At 44.9% G+C, this 21,257-nt stretch overlaps 1 protein-coding gene across 2 annotated transcripts in view; it reads right to left on the reverse strand.

Moving 5' to 3' along the window:
- The window catches only part of COMMD1 (copper metabolism domain containing 1), a 263,676-nt gene extending 242,465 nt beyond the window's left edge, over positions 1-21,211 (reverse strand). The window contains exon 1 of one of the 2 annotated variants that reach the window (XM_077485992.1): positions 20,976-21,207. In XM_077485992.1, the coding sequence (XP_077342118.1) occupies positions 20,976-21,149 (174 nt within the window). In that variant the 5' untranslated portion in view covers positions 21,150-21,207. Of the gene's footprint in view, positions 1-20,975 lie in introns of both variants that reach the window. The other variant, XM_077485993.1, reaches the window with a different exon arrangement.
- Positions 21,212-21,257: the final 46 nt, after the last annotated feature.

Consider the following 21,257-nt stretch of genomic DNA (forward strand, 5'->3'; position numbering starts at 1 on the left):
CATGCAACACTGTACCCATATGAAACTTGCGTCCTTTTTTCCACACAAATAGAGCTTTCTTTTAGTGGTATTTAATCACTAGTGAGTTTTTTATTTTTTGTGCTATAAATAAAATAAAACGTAAATTTTGTGAAAAAAATGCCTTTTTCTTTGTTTTTGTCATAAATTTTTGCCAATTAGTAATTTTTCCTCATACATTTTGGCCAAAATTTATACTGCTACATATCTTTGGTAAAAATAACCCACATTAGTATATATTATTTGGTCTTTGCGAAAGTTATAGAGTCTACAAACTATGGTGCCAATCGCTGAAAATTGATCACATCTGATCAGGCCTTCAGTACATCAGGTGAGTCTCATTTCTTGAGACACTAACAAGTCAGGAAAGTACAAATACCCCCCAAATTACCCCTTTTTACAAAGTAGACATTCCAAGGTATTAAGTAAGTAGCATGATGAGTTTTTTTAAGTTGTCATTTTTTCCCACAATTCTTTGCAAAATGAAGATTTTTTTTATTATTATTTTTTTTTACAAAATTGTCATAATATCAGATTATTTCTCACACACAGCATATGCATACAACAAATTACACCCCAAAATACATTCTGCTACTCTTCCCGAGTATGGCGATACCACATCTGTGAGACTTTTACACAGCCTGGCCACATACAGAGCACCAACATTGATGTAGTACCTTCAGACGTTCTACGAGCAAAAATGACGCATCTCATTTCTCAACCACCTATTACACTTTTGAAGACCCTGGAGTACCAGGACAATGGAATTTTCCATAAAATTACCCCATTTTGAAAAGCAAACACCCCAACGTATAATCTGTGAGGCAGAATGAGTCGTCTTTTGAATGGTTAATTTTTTTCCAGAAGTTTTTGGAATATGTGGAAAAAAATGAAACCGCATTTGTTTTTTTTGTTTTTTTTTTTTACACAAAATTGTCAATTTATGAGATATTTCTAACACATAGCATGTATATAGCAAAAATTACAACCCAAAACACATTCTGTTACTCCTCCCGAGTATGGCGATACATGTGTAGGACTTTTACACAGCCTGGCCACATAGAGAGGCCGAACATTGAAGTAGTACATTCAGGCGTTCTAGGAGCATAAATGACACATCTCATTTGGTCTTGGACCACCAGGACAGTGAAATTACCCACAAAATGACCCCATTTTGGAAAGCAAACATCCCAACGTATATTCTATGACACATGGGCTGCAAATAGGTACTCTGATACTCTGATGGCCTGGTGACAAGTACTCGGGTACTCTGATGGCTTGGTGACTGGTATTTGGGTACTCTGAAGGGCAGTGACAGGTACTCATATGGACTGGGACAGGTACTCGGGTACCCTGATGGACCGTGACAGGTACTCGGGTACCCTGATGGACCGTGACAGGTACTCGGGTACCCTGATGGACCGTGACAGGTACTCGGGTACCCTGATGGACCGTGACAGGTACTCGGGTACCCTGATGGACCGTGACAGGTACTCGGGTACCCTGATGGACCGTGACAGGTACTCGGGTACCCTGATGGACCGTGACAGGTACTCGGGTACCCTGATGGACCGTGACAGGTACTCGGGTACTCTGATGGGCCGTGACAGGTACTCGGGTACTCTGATGGGCCGTGACAGGTACTCGGGTACTCTGATGGGCCGTGACAGGTACTCGGGTACTCTGATGGGCCGTGACAGGTACTCGGGTACTCTGATGGGCCGTGACAGGTACTCGGGTACTCTGATGGGCCGTGACAGGTACTCGGGTACTCTGATGGGCCGTGACAGGTACTCGGGTACTCTGATGGGCCGTGACAGGTACTCGGGTACTCTGATGGGCCGTGACAGGTACTCGGGTACTCTGATGGGCCGTGACAGGTACTCGGGTACTCTGATGGGCCGTGACAGGTACTCGGGTACTCTGATGGGCCGTGACAGGTACTCGGGTACTCTGATGGGCCGTGACAGGTACTCGGGTACTCTGATGGGCCGTGACAGGTACTCGGGTACTCTGATGGGCCGTGACAGGTACTCGGGTACTCCGATTGGCTGTGACAGGTACTCTGATGGACTGTGATTGACAGGTACTATGAGGGGTGGTGACAGGTCCTCTTTATTGGGGGGGGCAATCAGTGTGATTGGTGTACACTAGGCGGTAACGAGATGTTACCGCAATCTCCTCCTCACACACGATTGGTGTGCGAGGAGGAGAACCCGGTAACATCTCGTTACCGCGGTTTGTTTACATTTTAGTGATCGGCTCTGAAAGGATCACAGCCGATCACGTGGGTAAACAGCCGGCCAATGGCTGTTTACCAGCGTCGGTGACGAGCAGTGTTCCCGGGGAACACGCCGCCACCAACGTGCACGCGCTCGCAATGGCGCGCATGCGCCGTGCACAGCCGGGGTGTGACCATCTGTGATCGGCCGTGATCACATGGTAAACAGCCATAACCAATGGCTGTTCACCCCCTTCGGTGGCGAGCGGTGTCTCTGTGACACACCGCCACCGAAGAAACAGGGATGCGCGCGCACGATCGCGCGCATTCCCTGTTTAAACGGGAGGCCGTCATATGACGGCCTCTCGCCACAATAGGTGCGCCGCCTGGCCGTCATTTGACGGCCGGCGGTCAGCATCTAGTTAAAGAGGAGATCCAGCCAGCGTGAAAAAAAAAAAAAAAAAAAAAGAAGGTCAGACAAATACTGTAGCCGTTGACTTTTAATATTAGGGCACTTACCTGTCCAGGGAGCCCACGATGTCGGCCCCCCTGCCGATCTTCGGATCGACTCCCGGGTGCTGCCGCCACCATTCCTGGTAAGGGAACCCCACAGCGAAGCCTTTTGGGTTCACAGCTGGTTCCCTACTATGCATGCTGCACTTTCTAATTGGCCCCGCAGCGAAGGAGCCAAATTTCTGGGAAATTGTCTCCGAAAGTGGGGAAGGACACCTGTCAAAAACAGGTCCCTGTTTCCTCCGACCCCTTGAAAGATACCAAATGTGGCACCGGAGGGGGGGGGGGTTAGGAAGCATATAAGCGGAAGATCCACTTTTGGGTAAAACTCTTTAACATCTTGAAGACCAAGGATTTTTCTGACATTTGTTGCTTACAAGTTAAAAATCAGTATTTTTTTACTAGAAAATTACTTAGAACCCCCAAACATTCTATATATATTATATATAAATGGCGGTTGTTACATTTCTATGTCACACTGTTTTTGCACAGTGGTCTTTCAAACGTGGCTTTTTTGAAAAAAAAAATACACTTTAACCACTTGACCACTGGGCACTTAAACACCCTTAATAACCAGACCAATTTTCAGCTTTCGGTGCTCAGTCATGCAACACTGGACCTATATGAAATTTTTGTCCTTTTTTTCCACACAAATGGAGCTTTCTTTTGGTGGTATTTAATCACCGCTGGGTTTTTTATTTTTTGTGTTATAAAAGAAAAAATACAGAAAATTCTGTAAAAAAATGAATTTTTCTTCATTTCTGTTATAAAATTTAGCAGATTAGTAATTTTTTCTTCATAAATTTTGGCCAAAATTTATACCACTACATATCTTTGGTAAAAATAAGTACAAATTGGTGGATATTATTTGGTCTTTGTGAAAGTTATAGAGTCCACAAGCTGTGGTGCCAATATCTGAAAATTGATCACACCTGAAGTACTGACGGCCTATTTCAATTCTTGAGACCCTAACATGCCAGAAAAGTACAAATACCCCCCAAATGACCCCTTTTTGGAAAGAAGACATTCCAAGGTATTTAGTAAGAGGCATGATGAGTTTTTTGAAGTTGTAATTTTTTCCCACAATTCTTTGCAAAATCAAGATTTTTTTTACTTTTTTTTTTATTTTTTTTTAACAAAATTGTCATATTATCAGTTTATTTCTCACACAGCATATGCATACCACAAATTACACCCCAAAACACATTCTGCTATTACTCCCGTGTACGGCGATACCACATGTGTGAGACTTTTACACAGTGCGGCCACATACAGAGGCCCAACATGCAGGGAGCGCCATCAGGCGTTCTGGAGCACCCAGGACAATTCTGACATTTCTCTCCTACATGTAAAAATCATCATTTATTTGCTAGAAAATTACATCGAATCCCAAAACATTATACATGTTTTTTTAGCAAACACCCTGGAAAATACAATGGTGGTCGTTGCAACTTTTTATCTCGCACGGTATTTGCGCAGCAATTTTTCAAATGCTTTTTTTTGGAAAAAAAACAGTTTTGTGCTTAAAAAAAAAAAAAAAAAAACACAGTAAAGTTAGCCCAATTTTTGCATAATGTGAAAGATGAAGTTACACCGAGTAAATCGATACCTAACATGTCACTCTTCAAAATTGCACAGGCTCGTGGAATGGCGCCAAACGTCGCTACTTAAAAATCCCCATAGGCGACGATTTAATTTTTTTTTTACTGGTTATATGTTTTGAGTTACAGAGGAGGTCTAGGGCTAGAATTATTGCTCTCGCTCCAACGTACGCAGCGATACCTCACATGTGTGGTTTGAACACCGTTTTCATATGTGGGCGGGACTTACGTATGCGTTCGCTTCTGCATGCGAGCACATGGGGACAGGGGCGCTTTAAAAAAAATAATAATAATTTTATTGTTCATTTTACTTTATTTATTTTAGTTTGACATTTTTTTCCCCAAAAATAAAATTTTTGATCACTTTTATTCCTATTACAAGGAATGTAAACATCCCTTGTAATAGGAATATGGCATGACAGGTCCTCTTTACAGTGAGATGTGGGGTCAATAAGACCCCGCATCTCACCTCTAAGCTGGGAAGCCTGAAAAAAAAAAAATAATAAAGATTCTGGATTTGATAGTATTGGCGAGTCGGTAGAAGCACCGGAGGGCGGCGGGAGGGGGGGGGGGTGTCTATGGCTGGGTATTGCAGGGTATCACCGACTATGGCTGGGTATGGCGGGGTATATCAGAGTATGGCTGGGTATCTCAGAGTATGGTGTTGCAGAGTATTGCGTTGCAGAGCATTGCAGGATATTGGAGGGTGTTGCAGAGCATTGCAGAGTGTTGCACGGTATTGGCGGGTGTTGCAGAGCATTGCAGAGTGTTGCAGGGTATTGGTGGGTGTTGCAGAGCGTTGCAGGGTATTGCAGAGTATTGCAGGGTAATGCAGAGTATTGCAGAGTATTGCAGAGTATTGCAGGGTATTGCAGAGTAATGCAGACTATTGCAGAGTATTGCAGGGTATTGCAGGGTATTGCAGGGTATTGCAGAGTAATGCAGAGTATTGCAGGGTATTGCAGAGTAATGCAGAGTAATGGCAGGGTATTGCAGAGTATTTGCAGGGAATTGAGGGGTTAATTTTCGGTGAGCAGCGATGTGGGCACTGCAGATGCAGCCCACATCGCTGCTGACACCGATCTCTTCCCCCTCCGCTGTTCCGATCGGTACAGAGAGGGGGAGGGAGGAACCGGCGTCATAACATGACGCCGGTTTGTTTACAAGTGATCACTCCGTCATTTGACGGAGCGATCACGTGGTAAACGGGCGCGACGAGCGGCCGTTTACCATGATCCGTGACACAGGACCACAGGACCCGGCGGTCACGGATGCTCTCGAGTGCGCGCCCCAGGGGGCGCGCAAGAGCGGAATTCTGGGAGGACGTCATATGACGGCCTCCCACAGTTAAGAAACCGCCCTGAAGCCGTCATACGGCTATAGGGCGGTTATTAAGTGGTTAATAAATAATAATAAAAAAAAAGAAAACAAGAAAAAACACAAAACTGTAAAGTTAGCCCAATTTTTTTGTATAATGTGAAAGATGATGTTAAACTGAGTAAATAGATACGCAACGTGTCATGCTTTAAATTTGCGCACACTCGCTGTTTAATGGTTGCCTGTTTCTTACAGTTACAGAGGAGCTCTTGCGCTAGAATTATTGCTCTCGCTCAATCGATTGTGGTGATAGTTTACATGTGTGGTTTGAACACCGTTTACATTTGCAGGCGCTACTTACGTATGCATCCACTTCTGCGCGCCAAACTGTCCCTTTAAGAAAAAAAAAATTGCAATCACATTTATTGTCACAAAGGATGTAAACATCCCTTGTGACAGTAATAGACGGTGACAAGAGACTCTTTAGGGAGGGATCTGGGGGGACCCCAAACCCCTCTTCTAGACTTGACAGTATTCAAAAACACCAAGATCGATTTTTGAAAACTGGTGCCGTTGGCTCCTGTGTAAACTGTATGTGATGTCATGACCCAATCAAACCTAATTCAGGTGGGATGGGAGAGCCCAGGTGAGCAGTGGAAGGTGGTGGAAATGGGTGGGGGGGGAACAAAAAAAAAAAAATGAGAAGTACAGCCTAAGCTTGTTTGGTTGTATTTCTCCTATGGATCACAGGAGTGCAGTCCATTTTGCACTCCTGTGACCCATTTTCAGCAGACAGTGGTCTGAAGTCCACTCTCTGCTGATGTTACAGAAGTTGGTCCAGGGGGGCGTGGCCAAGATGGAGACCTGAGTGGATGTCTGAGCTGGAGCTTCATTGCTGTATTAGGCTGAATCCCTGCAATCCACTCAATATCCCAGCCATCCCACCACTGCTGATACTTCCATGCACCAAGAGGCCGGGGTAAGAAGATATATGTTCCCCCCTATACCGGAGGAAACTGCTCTAGCCTCTGCCAGTCATGTGGATACACAAATGTGCTCCACAGCCAATATGGCATCCCAGACAGAGCAGGGAGATCAGCTGAGACCAGCCGAGGTCCTGGCTGCAATTGCCAACTGCCAGACCTCTATAACCGCCCTGACTTCAAAAAGGTGGATGCCGTACAACTAGATGTGGGGCTGTTCAGACAGGACATGGACAAGGTGAGGACCCGGCTGTCCTCAGCAGAGGGAGGACACAGTGGCTGAGCATACCAGCAGCCTCTGGTCCAGCTTTTACACCATATTATGCAACTAGTGGTTCAATTAGACAGTGACCTTATTTATTTTATGGGGGATATCCATATGGTCCTGTGTGTGGCCCTTGAGAGGTTGCACTCCTCGGCCCTTGACCCTCCTGATCTCTGACTGTGGGCTTATATTTATGCCCTTACGGTTGTCTGGAGGCATATACACCCGTTCACGAGAGAGTTCACCTGTCATTCGGCTACTCAGAAGACACTATCTAGGATAGACCTAGTTTTTGCATCCAGAACTGCTTTAAAAGGCAAGTCCAAGACATGTCTATGCTTCCCAGGGGCATCTCGGACCATGTCCTGATATACCACGCCCTTGTTCTTGCTGTTCCCCCTGAGTCTAGTTTGTGGAGACTGTCCAGATTTTGGGTAAATGATGAATGACTGCAAGAACCATTGACGGCCTTTATTTGTAACTACTAGACAGACAACCGAGATACTGCCTCCCCACCTGTGCTGTGGGATTCATTTAAATCATGGGCAGGGAGGGGGGAATACATTTCTTGTATTACATGCCTCCGGAGGGAGGTTTCCCTGTCCCTGGAGGAGATGGAGGGGAGGGTGACTAGGTTAGAGGCAGCTTATATGCAGGCCCCAAATCTGGAGCAGTATAAGACATGGCAGCGGGCTCTTCAGGAATTGTCCACTCTCAGAGTGGCCCAGACTGATAAGGCCCTCCTACACTTGGGGGTTGGGGGATGGGAAACTTCTGACCTGGTTGGCGTTAGGAGATTGGCTGTGTTAGGGACAAGGACTATCACATACTGACAGCGCCTGACCAAATTAATGCTCGTTTTCTACAATTCTTCCAGGACCTATACTCCGCCTGGGCTGATGTCTCGCCCTCCAATCTTTCCGTTTTCTTTGATCCTATTTCCTTTCCAACGTTGGCGACAGAGGATAGGGAGAGATTGGACGTGGATATCACCCTGGAGGAGGTACAATTGGCCATGGGATGGTTGAAGAGTGGTAAGGCCCCAGGAACGGATGGCTTGCCATCTGAATTTTATAGCAATTTCATGGAAGTTCTTGCACCTAAATTGACTGTCCTTATCTCAGACTATGGTTCCCTGGAGGAGTTGCCTGACACAATGAATGAAGCCGTGATTGTGTTGCTTCCCAAATCCGGCAAGGACCCACAGGACTGTGCGGCGTATAGACCAATATCCTTACTAAATGTGGATGCCAAAATCTTTGCGAAAGTCCTAGCCAGTTGGTTATTCCAAGTCATTGAGGACCTTGTTGATGTTGACCAGACTGGCTTAATGACGGGGAAGGGAGCCGACAAACATCAGACGACTTTATCTAAACCTGACTGTTCCCCATGACAATCGGGGCTCTAGAGTTATTGAAAAGGCATTTGACTCCGTAGAGTGGATGTACCTTTGGAAAGTCCTTCAACGATTTTGGTCCGGCCCCAAATTTATTCACAGAATCAAACTACTGTACAATGCCCCTAGAGCGAGGGTCTGTACTAACAACTGGCTTTCTACCCATTTTAACCTATTTCTCGGTATACGGCAGGGAGGCCCACTCTCCCCCAGTCTGTTTGCCCTGGCACTGGAGCCCCTGGCCATTTTGATCAGGTCTGCTCATGACGTTATGGGCCTTTTTCTGGGAAAATTGGAAGAGCGGCTGTTCCTGTATGCGGACGACGCATTGCTGTATCTTAATGACGCTGGCCCCTCATTATTAGGCGCTCTTTGTATTTTTGAAGAATTTGGTGCTTTCTCAGGTATTAACATAAACTGGTCCAAGTCGGTCCTATTCCCCATAGATGCAGTAAAGACTGCTGCCTCCTCCCCCTTGCAGTGGTTAGAGGAATTCCGTTATTTGGGGGTAATAGTGACACAACACCTCACTGACTACATGGATAAGAACCTTCTCCCCCTGTTGACAACTCTGAAAGCTAAATGGAACTCCTGGTCCCACCTGCCACTCAATTTACTGGGACAGATAAATCTCCCTAAAACGATCTTCCTGCCCAAATGCAACTATTTTTATTTTTTTTATTTTTTTAGGAACTGTCCAATATGGGTCCCGGTTTCCTTTTTTAGAGAAAGTGAACAATGTTTGGGGTCCTTCCTCTGGTGTGAAGGTGTCCCCGGACTGGCACCCTCTACCCTGTAGCTCCCGGCTTGCCTGGGGAGCCTGGCCTTGCCCAACTTTAAGGTCTACTATTGGGCTGCAATGCTGCTAACAGTCCAGCAATGGTTCATGGGCTCGAGCTCGAACACGGCCACTTGTTTGGAGGTGGTTAGTCTGGGTTCCTTAGCTGATTGACACAATTTTGCACATAGAGGCCCCAAGGCATACATGCAGGTTCCTGGACCGAGAGCCACATGGAGAGGGTGGGTGGCTGCTAGACGTAGACTTATACAACTCAATCAGCTGTCACCAGCCCAACCCTTTTGGGGTAATCCCAGCTTGCAACAGTTCCGTACCCTGCCTGATCCCCAGGCTTGGGCCAGGAGAGGCGTTTTAACCCTGGGAGATGTCATGCATCAAGGAGCTTTACTTCCCATGGATGACTTTATTCACAAATTTCAACTGCCCCAGTGGATGCGGTTTAGATATCTTCAACTGCGACATGCCGCTAAAGTACTGTTTCCCCAGCCGATGCTCCTCCAGGCTGACCCTATTGAAGACTTATTCTCCCTCGGTGACTTAGATAAACCCCTATTGACCGTGTATATTGAGCTTTTGGGCACTAACTCCCCTAAGGTGGAGGGGTTGTGGAAGGTGTGGCAGAGTGACCTACCGTCACTGGACAGGGAGGACTGGGATGACTGGTAATCTCCTCTAGGGACAAACTTATTCAGGTTAAGTTCCTACACAGGGTATACTACACTCCTCAGAAACGACATCGTATTTTCCATTCTCAAATCACACAAAGGGTGGTACAGGTTTTGCTCAAAAATATCCCTGTATTTAGCACCATCCATCTTTCCCTCAACTCTGACCAGCAGGAAAGGTGTTCTTTGGGTGATGTAATGTGTTGGGTTTGCGCCAGACATAGCATTTTCTTTAATGTCCAAAACGTTTAATTTTAGTCTCATCAGACAAGAGCACCTTCCTCCATACATTTTGGGAGTCTCCCACATGCCTTTTCTCAAACTCAAAACGTGCCATTTTTTTTTGCTGAACGTAATGGCTTTCTTCTTGCCACTCTGCCATAAAGCCCAACTCTATGGAGCGTACTGCTTATTGTTGTCCTATGTACAGATACTCCAGTCTCTGCTGTGGAACTCTGCAGCTCCTCCAGGGTTACCTTAGGTCTCTGTGCTGCTTCTCTGATTAATGCCCACCTTGCCCGATCTGTGAGTTTTGGCATGCGGCCATCTCTTGATGAGTTTGCTCTTGTTCCATGTTCTTTCCATTTGGTTATGATAGATTTGATGGTGCTCCTAGGGATCATCAAAGATATGGATATTTTTTTTATAACCTAACCCCGACTTGTACTTCTCAACAACATTGTCCCTTACTTGTTTGGAGAGTTCCTTGGTCTTCATGGCTGTGTTTGGTTAGTGGTACCTCTTGCTTAGGTGTTACAGCCTCTGGGGCCTTTAAAAAAGGTGTGCATATGTAATGACAGATCATGTGACACTTAGATTGCACACAGGTGGACATCATTTCACTAATTATGTGACTTCTGACGGTAATTGGTTGCACCTGAGCTTTTTATGGGCTTCATAACAAAAGGGGTGAATACATACACACATGCCAATTATCAGTTTTTTATTTCTGAAAAATATTTTTATGTATATATTTTTCTAATTTTACTTCAGCAACTTAGACTATTGTGTTCTGATCCATCACATATAATTCAGATTTACAAAACATTGAACTAAAGGCTGTAATGTAACAAAATAGGTAAAAAGTCAAGGAGGGTGAATAGTTTGGCAAGGCACTGTATATATTTAATAGCTACAAATCTCTTCTGTTCAATCCTGTAGCTGTTTATCTCGTATTGAAAATGTGTAATTAATCAATTACTCTGCTAATTGTGGTTGTGTCTGTCCTTACCTTCAGTATGGTATCCAAGCATTTTGTAAGGTTTTGTTTAAAGCTGATCTGAGCTGACAACAATAAAGCACCTTTGTTTTGTTACAGAAGTCGGTCCAGGCTCCACATCATCATGACCATGGAGTCGGGATCCACCATATCCCTGGACCAACATCCGACTCAGCCTCTCAGCGAGCCACCAAGAGCCTGAGCCAGCTGCCCCCTCCACAGCCTAGTGCTCCGGTGAGCGAGGAGGGGGAAGAGCAGAGCTGGTGACTGACAGTCACCAGCTCTCTGCTGGGGGAGCTGTGAGAACCGAGCAATCAACAATGTTCAATTGCTCTGTTCTTACTGTTAGAGGCGCCGCAGGACAGATGCAGGATTGTACCGATGCTGCATCCACCTAGGTAAGTATGATTCTTAAAAAAAACAAAACATACTTCTCTTTTAATGCTGCACTTAGTTTTATGCCCCCTGGTGTTTTCTCTTGGTCCTGCAGGTGTGTCCTCCCAGTACTGTTATCTTTGTCGAAGGTTCCCTGCTGTTGTGAGACTGTCCATCGGAAGCCCTTACTATGTGATAAGTAGAGCTGCACGATTTTGGCCAAAATGAGAATCACAATTTTTTTTGCTTAGAATAAAGATCACGATTCTCGCAGCGTTACATCATCTTTCACATTATACAAAAAAAATTTGCCTATCTTTACTGTTTATTTTTTATTCATTAAAGTGTATTTTTCCCAAAAAAAATTGCGTTTGATAGGCAGCTGCACAAATACAGTGTGGCATAAAATATTGAAACAACCACCATTTTATTCTCTAGGGTCTCTGCTAAAAAAAAATATTATATATATATATATATATATATATATATATATATATATATATATATATAATGTTTGGGGGTTCTGAGTATTTTTCTAGCAATAACTATATGCAGGCTCTCGAAAATGTATAGAGATTGGACTGCAGATAATACTGGGGTACCTTGTCGCAGCCTCCACAGCTTATGCATGTTTTTGCAAATGTGTGCTAACTAAACCCTTGTCTTTTTTGCAATTCTTTAAAAACCCTTGTTTTTAATGCAAACTGTTAGACAGGATAATTTAGTTGGTAGCAGGCTGACGAGTTAAGCAGGGAATTTTTGTTTTATTTACTATTGTAGCCTGACAGACAACACAAAGCATTTTTTGTGGACTGCGTGGTGTCAGCCCTGCCCTGTATCTTTTGCCACACTACTCAAAGATGCCTACTCTCAAAACAACAAAGGGGCTAATTATTCTGTAGTCCAAGATAAGAACTAGGAGGGCTCTTTCAGATAGCCCAGGAAGTGCAGAGAGAAAACAGGACAGCTCTGAGACCTCTTTCACACCGAGGGCATTTTGCAGGCGCTATAGCATTAGAAATAGCGCCTGCAATCCGCCCTCAAACTGCTGCTCCTTTGTCTCCAGTCTGAAAGCCCCTAGGGCTTTCAGACTGGAGCGTTGCCCTGCCAGGACGTCAGGAAAAGTCCTGCCAGTAGCTTCTTTCGAGCGGTGTGTTTACCGCTCCTCCACCGCTGCTCCCCATTGAAATCAATGGGGCAATGATGTATTACCGTCGGCAAAACGCCGCTATTGCGGCATATTGCGGGCAGTTTTAACCCTTTCTCAGCCGCTAGCGGCCCAAATGCGCTGCAAATCCGACGGTAAAACGCTGCTATGGTGATCAACAGGTATTTTTTGAACTTATCAAACAGATATACCAAAAAGCTTCCAATAAAATATTTAACAGACCAAAAGGGAACTAATATTAAATACAATATGTACGCTTAATCAGTCTGCCTAGCAGGTAGCTTTGCCCCCTCTCCAGCACTACCATTATGGCGAATGCACATATGTGCCCAACCTATCAGCACATCTATGCATATGCAGGTGATTTTCCACATTCCGCGCATGCATAAAGACAGGGAAGGTTTCAGACTTTCCTAATAGCAGTCTTTGCTTGCACATGTGCATACAGCTGGGGAAACTGGCGCATGTGTAGATATGTCACAGGGCTCTCTCTCTGGACCTTAGCTCTACAGCACATCTGTGCACGCACACACAGGGCAGAGAGACATTCATGCCATACTTACCTGCTCTGTGCAGGGGTTTTGCAAAGAGCAGCCCCAATCCTCCCCCTCTCTATTCCCCCGCCAGCCCTCCTGGCCCTTCCCTCCTGCTGAGTGTCCAAATAGCAAGCTGTTTGCTATGGAGGCACCCAAACAGCCTTGCTCCAGAGCTGCTGCTCCATATGTCCATTCACACACTGACAGCGACTCGGCCCCGCCCCCAATCTCTCCTCATTGGCTTTGATTGACAGTAATGGGAGCCAATGGCTCTCACTGCTGTCTTAGTCAATGGAGAGGAAGAGATCTGATAGTGCCACTGCTCTAGTGCACATCATTGAATAGAGATGGGGCTCGGCTAAGTATTAGCCCTTGTACACGCGGTCGGAGATTCCGACAACCAAATCCGTCAGATTTTGTCCGTCGGATTTTATCCGACGGTTCTTGTCCGAAACTGTTGCATACACGCGGTCGGACAAAGTTGTCGGAAGATCCGATCTTTCAGAACGTGATTTCATTACGATGGGACTACGTTCAGGCTAGTAGGCAATAGCTTTGATGTAGGAATTTGATCTGAGCATGTGTGGCACTTTGTCCGATCGGAACTCTCTACACATGATCGGAGTATGTCCGATCGGAGCAGTTTGTCTGAAAATATTTCCGGCAAGTTGGAAAATTTGGTCCGACGGATATTCCGATGGAAACAGTCCGGTTTTTTACCTTCATGTATAGCAGGGGTTGACAAATTTGCTTGGAATCTAGGAGCCAGCTAAAAAAGTTAGGAGCCAGGTCCGTGATGGCGATCTGGACCTGTCCCTGGCCTGACATGGAGACGAGTGAGGGGAAGATAGCCCCCAGCCCCCCACCTGTCTCCAAGTCATTGCCCATAGCTCTTAGAGGGACATTTTATTTGTTTTATTTATTTATTTTAAATTGCATTTTAGTGTAAATATGAGATGTGAGGTCTCTTTGACGCCAGATCTCATATATAAGAAGACCTGTCATGCTTTTTTGTATTACAAGGGATTTTTACATTCCATGTAATAGGAATAAAAGTGACACACATTTTTTTTTTTAAAGAACAGTGTAAAAAATAAAAATAAAAGTTAAAATAAGAAAAAAAAATAATTTAAACGCGCCCTGTCCCGCCAAGCTAGCGTGCAGAAGCGAACGCATATATAAAAAACGGTATTCAAACCACACATGTGAGGTATCGCTGCGATCGGTAGAGTAAGAGCAATAATTCTAGCCCCAGAACTCCTCTGTAACTCAAAACGTGCAACCTGTAGAATTTTTTAAACGTCGCCTATGGAGATTTTAAAGGGTAAAAGTTTGTCGCCATTCCATGAGCGGTCGCAATTTTGAAGCATGACATGTTGGGTATCGATTTACTCGGCGTAACATTATCTTTCACAATATAAAAAAAAATTGGGCTAACTTCACGGTTGTCTTATTTTTTTTTTATTAAATAAATTATTTTTCCCCAAAAATAGTGCGCTTGTAAGTCCGCTGTGCAAATACGGTGTGACAGACAGTATTGCAACGACCACCATTTTACTCTCTAGGGTGTTAGAAAAAAATAATAATAATAATAATAAATATATATATATATATAATATGTTTATGGGTTCTAAGTAAAGGGAAGGAGATAGACTGGCAGGCAGGGCAAGCTCCATTAGCATTGATGGTTGTAATTCCAACGGCCACCACAAGAGGGCGCCAGATTCCAGAAGGAACCATAGGATCATAGAAGGCCTCAAAGGCGGGGCTTAATTACCGGCCGCCGGCGGCGCGGCCCGACGCGATCACGCCGGGGGGGTCCACGGAGACAGGATACCCCCAGCTGTGCTACCCCAGGCGCCAGGTCACTAATTCTATTCGCAAATGCAACCTGGCGCCCGGGTTTTGTCGAGCCCTGATGTACAGAATGCATAAAAGGTAAGAAAACCTTGAGCCTTTACAGCCGCTTTAATAGGAGTACTGCTTGTCACTTTAAATAAGCTGCTAGGAGGCTCAAGAAGTGGTGAAGCCTGCCAGATAGCTTGTCTAAAGGATAATCAGCACTATCTTTAACCACTTGTCGACAACATTACTTACATATATGGTGGCAAAGTGGCACTGCATCGGTGGCCCACTACCACTGCAATTATACACAGCTGCAGCTGATCAGCAGGTACTGTGGACTTGATGTCCGCCAGTACCCGCCAATACTTCGGTACTGAGGGAGAACGGCAGTCTGCCTATGTAAACAAGGCAGATTGCCGTTCTGTCAGTGCAGAAGGCATGGATTCTATGTTCCTGTAAATCAAGGACACGGATCCATGCCTTCCCCTAGTAAAAGCACCTCCCACAGTACATAAAATCACTAGTTAGGCACACAGTTAACCCTTTTATTACCCCTGATGTCCTTAATACCGTGACAATGCACATTTTTAGTACTGAACACTGTATTAATATTACTGGTCCGTAAAAAGAGTCAAAAGTGTCAGTTAGTATCCAACTGTCCGCAATATCGCAGTCCCACTATAAGTGTCTGATGGCCGCCATTACTAGTAAAGAATAAACAGATGAATAAAAATATTCCATAGTTTGTAGACACTATAACCAAACCAATCAATATAAACTTATTTTTTTTTTTTTTTTACCAAAAATATGTAGCAGAATACATATTGGCTTAAATTGATGAAGAAATTAGATTTTTTTACATGTTTTATTAGATATGTGTTATAGCAGAAAGTAAAAAAGATTGTTTTTTTTTTTTCAAAATTGATGGGTTTTTTTTTTGTTTATTTTGCAAAAAATAAAAACCGCAGAGGTGATTAAATGCCACCAAAAGAAAGCTCTATTTATGGGGTAAAAAGGACATCAAATTTATGTCCTTTTTTCCCCACAAATAGAGGTTTATTTTGGTGGTATTTGATCACCTCTGCGGTTTTTATTTTTTGCTAAATAAAAGACCATCAATTTTGAAAAAAAAAAATAAAACAATATTTTTTATTATATCAGGTTGAGTACAGCAATGCATGACTGTACAATTGTCAGTTAAATTAAAGCAGTGCTGTATTGAAAAAAATAGCCTGGTAATGAAGGGGGATAAATATTCCGGGGGGGGAGTGGTTAAAGCGGTAGCAAACTGCTGTTTTTTAATCCTGCAAGGCAAAGTTATAATGTGCTAGTATGCATTATGTGAAACGTACCTTAAAGTGGTTCTGCACCTAAAAAAAAAAATATTAAAAGCCAGCAGCTACTAATATTGCAGCTGCTGACTTTTAATAAAATCACACTTACCTGTCCCAGGGTCCAGCGATGTCGGCGGCAGATGACGAGCAATCGCTCGTCTCGCTGCTGCCCCCGCCACCATCCTCTGTCAGGCGGCTTCACTGCCCGGTTCCCTACTGTGCATGCGCGAGTCGCGCTGCGCGTCTCTTATTGTCCCCGCTGTGTCCTGGGAACTGTGTGTTTCCCAGAACACAATGGGGGGGGGCGTGGTTGCGGGGGGGGGGGGGCTGCGGGGGTCTGCAGCGGTCTGTCCCGGAAGTGGGTGCAGATACCTGGATTATCCAGGTAACTGCACCCCCCTCCCCCCTGAAAGGTGCCGATTGTGGCACCGGAGGGGGGGGGGGGGGGGGGGGGGATCAGATTAGCAGAACTTCCCCTTTAGGGTGAAGAACCGCTTTAAAACAAAACCCTCCGCTGATGTGCTGTCACCGCTGCAGGCGCTTTCATCTTCACCTGGTCTCCCTTCCAGGTTCAGGGACTCCGGCTGTGAGTCACGATGACATCACTAACACGGATGTGCGCAAGAGCAGCCGTTCACATGACAGGATTCTGAAGGAACAGCAAGGTATGCCATTCCTTAACTACTTTCCACCCAGCCAATGTATATATATGGCTGGGTGGGAGCCTTCTCCTTCTGACTGGACATTCCTGAACGTCCTGCAGGATGGGGATCGCACGTGCTCAGGGAGCGCGCGTGCACACAGCGGCGCGATCCCGATGCGCTCACCCGGAGACGGCGCATCTCGGATCGGCAGGAGGGCTCTGTGATTGGCCCTCCTGATCACATGGCGGTCGTGTCCAATCACAGCCGTCATGTGATGTAAACAAACAGCTGGTTGCTAGGCAATCGGCTCTCCTCTCCTCACATGGAAGTCGTCGCTGAGGAGAGGAGAGGAGAGCGAATCGCTGCAGCCGGCTGGTGATCAGTGAGTATGAGCTGTTTTTTACAGCTTTTTACTCACTGATCACCAGTCTAGTGTAAAGCAGTGTAAACACACGTACCCAAATAATAAAAACACATGTCCCAATGATTATCTGCACACATATGTCCGTGATCACCTGCACGCATCTGTACATGATCATTTGCTTACATATGTCCGTGATCACACAAACCAATTATTATACACTTAGAATACTTTTGATGGCTCAGCGTCACACAACACCTAACAAAGATGGCACCACATCCCTGAAAATTAGAAACATTAATCAAAGAACAGGAAGGGAGATTCAGAGTCCATTCACACAGGGGCAACACGACTTGTAGGCGACTTGAGTGAGGCAACTTGTACACGACTTGAGTTAAGATCACAGCGCGACTTGGGATGACTTCAACACGACTTGTGATGACTTCAACCTGACTTGGGACGACTTACAAGTCGCCCCAGGCCAGGCGACTTTTGCCGTGGCCAAGCAGAGAATGAGCTCAAGGGGGAACTCCACGCCAAATTTCTGAAAAAAATTTGGCGTGGGTTCCCCCTCCGAGAGCATACCAGGCCCTTAGGTCTGGTATGGATTCCAAGGGGAACCCCCTACGCCGAAAAAACGGCGTCGGGGTCCCCCCCAGATCCACACCAGACCCTTATCCGAGCACGCTACCCGGCCGGCCAGGAAAGGGGGTGGGGACGAGCGGGCGGCCCCCCCCCTCCTGAGCCGTACCAGGCCGCGTGCCCTCAACATGGGGGGGGTGCCTTGGGGAGGGGGGGCGTGCGGCCCCCCCACCCCAAAGCACCTTGTCCCCATGTCGATGAGGACAAGGGCCTCTTCCCGACAACCCTGGCCGTTGGTTGTCGAGGTCTACGGGCGGGGGGCTTATCGGAATCCGGGAGCCCCCTTTAATAAGGGGGCCCCCGGATACCGGCCCCCCACCCTATGTGAATGAGTATGGGGTACAATGTACCCCTACCCATTCACCTGTGAAATAAAGTACAAAAAAAACACAACACAGGGAAAAAATATTTTATTGCACAGCTCCGGGGGTCTTCCGTCTTCGGGGGTCTTCTCGCCGGACTCCACCGCTATCTTCTTGTAGCTCTTTTGCTAGCGGAGGAGTCCGGCGCAGGGGGCTAAAAAGCCAACCCAGGGAAAATGGGTTGAATAGTTGTGAGAAATGGGGACGCTCGAATTTTGAAAGAAATCTTTTTGAGCACTCAGGGAGACACAACTGCACAGAAGTACCAGCAAGAAGTACAGAGTGTGGAGGATCAAGCGTCACCCTTGGCTGCGACCCGCCACGGTGGTTAACTGTGGTTAACCCCCGAGGTGGACAATTCCCCTACTTTACCATCAACGTAGTGGTTGAAGATTTTGTTCAAATATTCACACATCCCCTGAAGAAGCAATCCAATGCGAAACATGTCGGGACTATGTGTGCTTGACGAGAACAACCACTGTATTGTATTATCCTGTACTTTTTAAGCATTTATTGCTACTAATTTTAACTTCAAACTCAATAAATTTTTGTACTACAAAATTTGTATTTCAATTAATTGTACTCTGTTAATCAGCACCGCCAAAATCCCTAAATCTCCCTTCCTGTTCTTTGATTAATATTATACACTTAACGTAAAAAATTTTACCAAAAATATGTAGCAGAATACATTTTGCCTTAAATTTATGACAAAATTGGATTTTATTGGATTTCTTTTAAAATAGAAAGAAGAAAATATTGTTTTTTTTTCCAAATTTCCACAATTTTTTCGCTTATATCGCAAAAAAGAAAAAACTGAGTCGTGAATATATACCACCAAAATTAAGCTCTATTTGTGCGAACAAAATGACAAAAATTTTATTTGGGCACAGCGTAGCATGACAGCGCAATTGTCACTGAAAATGCGAGAGCGCTGAAAGCTGAAAATTGGGCTGGGAAGGAAGGGGGCGAAAGTGCCCTGTATTGTAGTGGTTAAAAGCCCATGCGCCGGTGACGTCAGCGGCTGCATCAAAAGTAAATATCTCCTAAATGGTGCAGGTTTAAGAAATATTTATACTACCTATAGGTAAGCCTTTAGTAAGGCTTACCTATATGTAAAAGTCTTGCATGGGAGTTTACTCCACCACAAGTGGGTCTAAAGGCACAAAATTTGTTACCTTAATGCATTTTCTGCATTCAAATAAAAAATCAAACAATGTAATGGCCTGCGAGCCACCACTTGCTATAAGCCCAAAATAGGGTCTCTCAAATGACACTACAATTTTGAATCAGCAGCTAGCATTGCACGTCTCAAAAATCATGCAAAGATCATCCAATATTCTAAAGTATGCCGCGCTTTCAAACTTAAAATCCAAATAGCGGCTCACCTAGGTGGGATTGGTTTGCTAATTGGTGTTGGCGGTCTGGAGAAGGACTCTAGCCCCCGGTCTGGGAATGTTTTTCTTGTTTCGTTTAAGCCTGTATTGGGGGTGGTCTCTATGTATATCCCACCTGAGTGATACTGTAAGCTGTATGTTTGAAATTCTGTATGTTTTATTATTGTTGTCCATGTGCCTGTTATTTCTTCCGCATTAAATAAAAGAATAAAAAAAAAAAAAAAATCAAAATAGCGAAATTAGAAAATGTACAGGTTCCAATGGTGTATTGACCAAGCCTAATCAGCAAGGTAACACGCCCTAAGGTGAGCGACTATTACCTGGGGGGGGAACACCTGAGTGCACACGCAGCACCTTAATATTGGATTGATATCAAAGCAACCACTGGATCCCATGGATTACATTGGAGCACTTTTTAACTTTTTTTGATTGCACAGCACACTGTAGCACTTTTTTCCTCACACACACACACACACACACATTATATTTTATATATATATATATATATATATATATATAAAGATATATATATTTTTTTTTTTATAAGGATTTTTATAGTTTGGTTCACCATTATATTGATTTAAGGATTTTATTGATTGCTTTTTTTCTTACTATATGGATGTTTTATCATATCCTGTATGAAAGCACTTTATTTGGAATATTGTATGTATTTTAGCACGTTATCACTTTATTGCTGTTGTTATATAGCACATTTTTTGTTTCACTATTTGGATTTCAAGTTTGAAAGCGCAGCGTACTTCAAATAAAAAATGTCCCTGTATCTTCTCCTCACCCTCCTTATACTTAACTGAGTCCTCTCTTGATCCAGCTCCATGCACGTCTGCAGCGAAGCTCTCTTTTTTCCTTATAGAACACAGGCAGCGGCAGGAGCCATTGGCTCCTGTTGCTGTCAATGAAATCCTGTAAGTTGTGGGAGGTGGGGTTGAGCTCTGTTGTGTGTGTCAATAGACACACACAGCCCAGCTCACAAACCTCCATGGCAAATAGCTTTCTATGGTGGCTAAGGGTGAGCGCTGGAGGAGGAGGTGCCAGGTGTGCCAGAAAAGTGGAGGCTTAGGGCTGCTGTGTGAAAATATGTCTGTATATTATTTCAGGGGGGAAACAAAGCTTTACAGCAACTTTAAGGACTATGTACAACATTTACACACTGCAGCTGAATGGTACGTTTTAAGCTTCAACAAAGCTTGCTGATCACATTTCTCCTATACAAGCTGAGGCCTGTATGAAATAGGACTGACCCTTCAAAAGTCAGAGCTGACCATTACCATGGCAGGACCCTTGGATGATGATGATTACCTTGACAATGCCTTGCATCTTGTCGTGCAGCGCTCGGAACTCATCTAGCGGCAGATCGGGGTACAGCTCCCTCTTCAGCAGCTCCTCATTAATCTCCGAGTTCCCATAATACCTGCTCTGAGCAATTCCATTCAGCAAACCACTCAGAGATTTGATGTTCTCTGCATCAGCCATGACAGCTACACGACCACGTGATCCGGCCAACCCTCACGTGACCCTACCTGGCGGAAGTGCCGCTGACAGACCCATTCGCCGCCATATTTTGGGTGGGTAAAACAAGGC

Source organism: Lithobates pipiens, unplaced genomic scaffold (assembly GCF_037356315.1).
Source record: "Lithobates pipiens isolate NorthernLeopardFrog02 unplaced genomic scaffold, aLitPip1_a1.2 Scaffold_18, whole genome shotgun sequence".
Taxonomy (NCBI): Eukaryota; Metazoa; Chordata; class Amphibia; order Anura; family Ranidae; genus Lithobates; species Lithobates pipiens.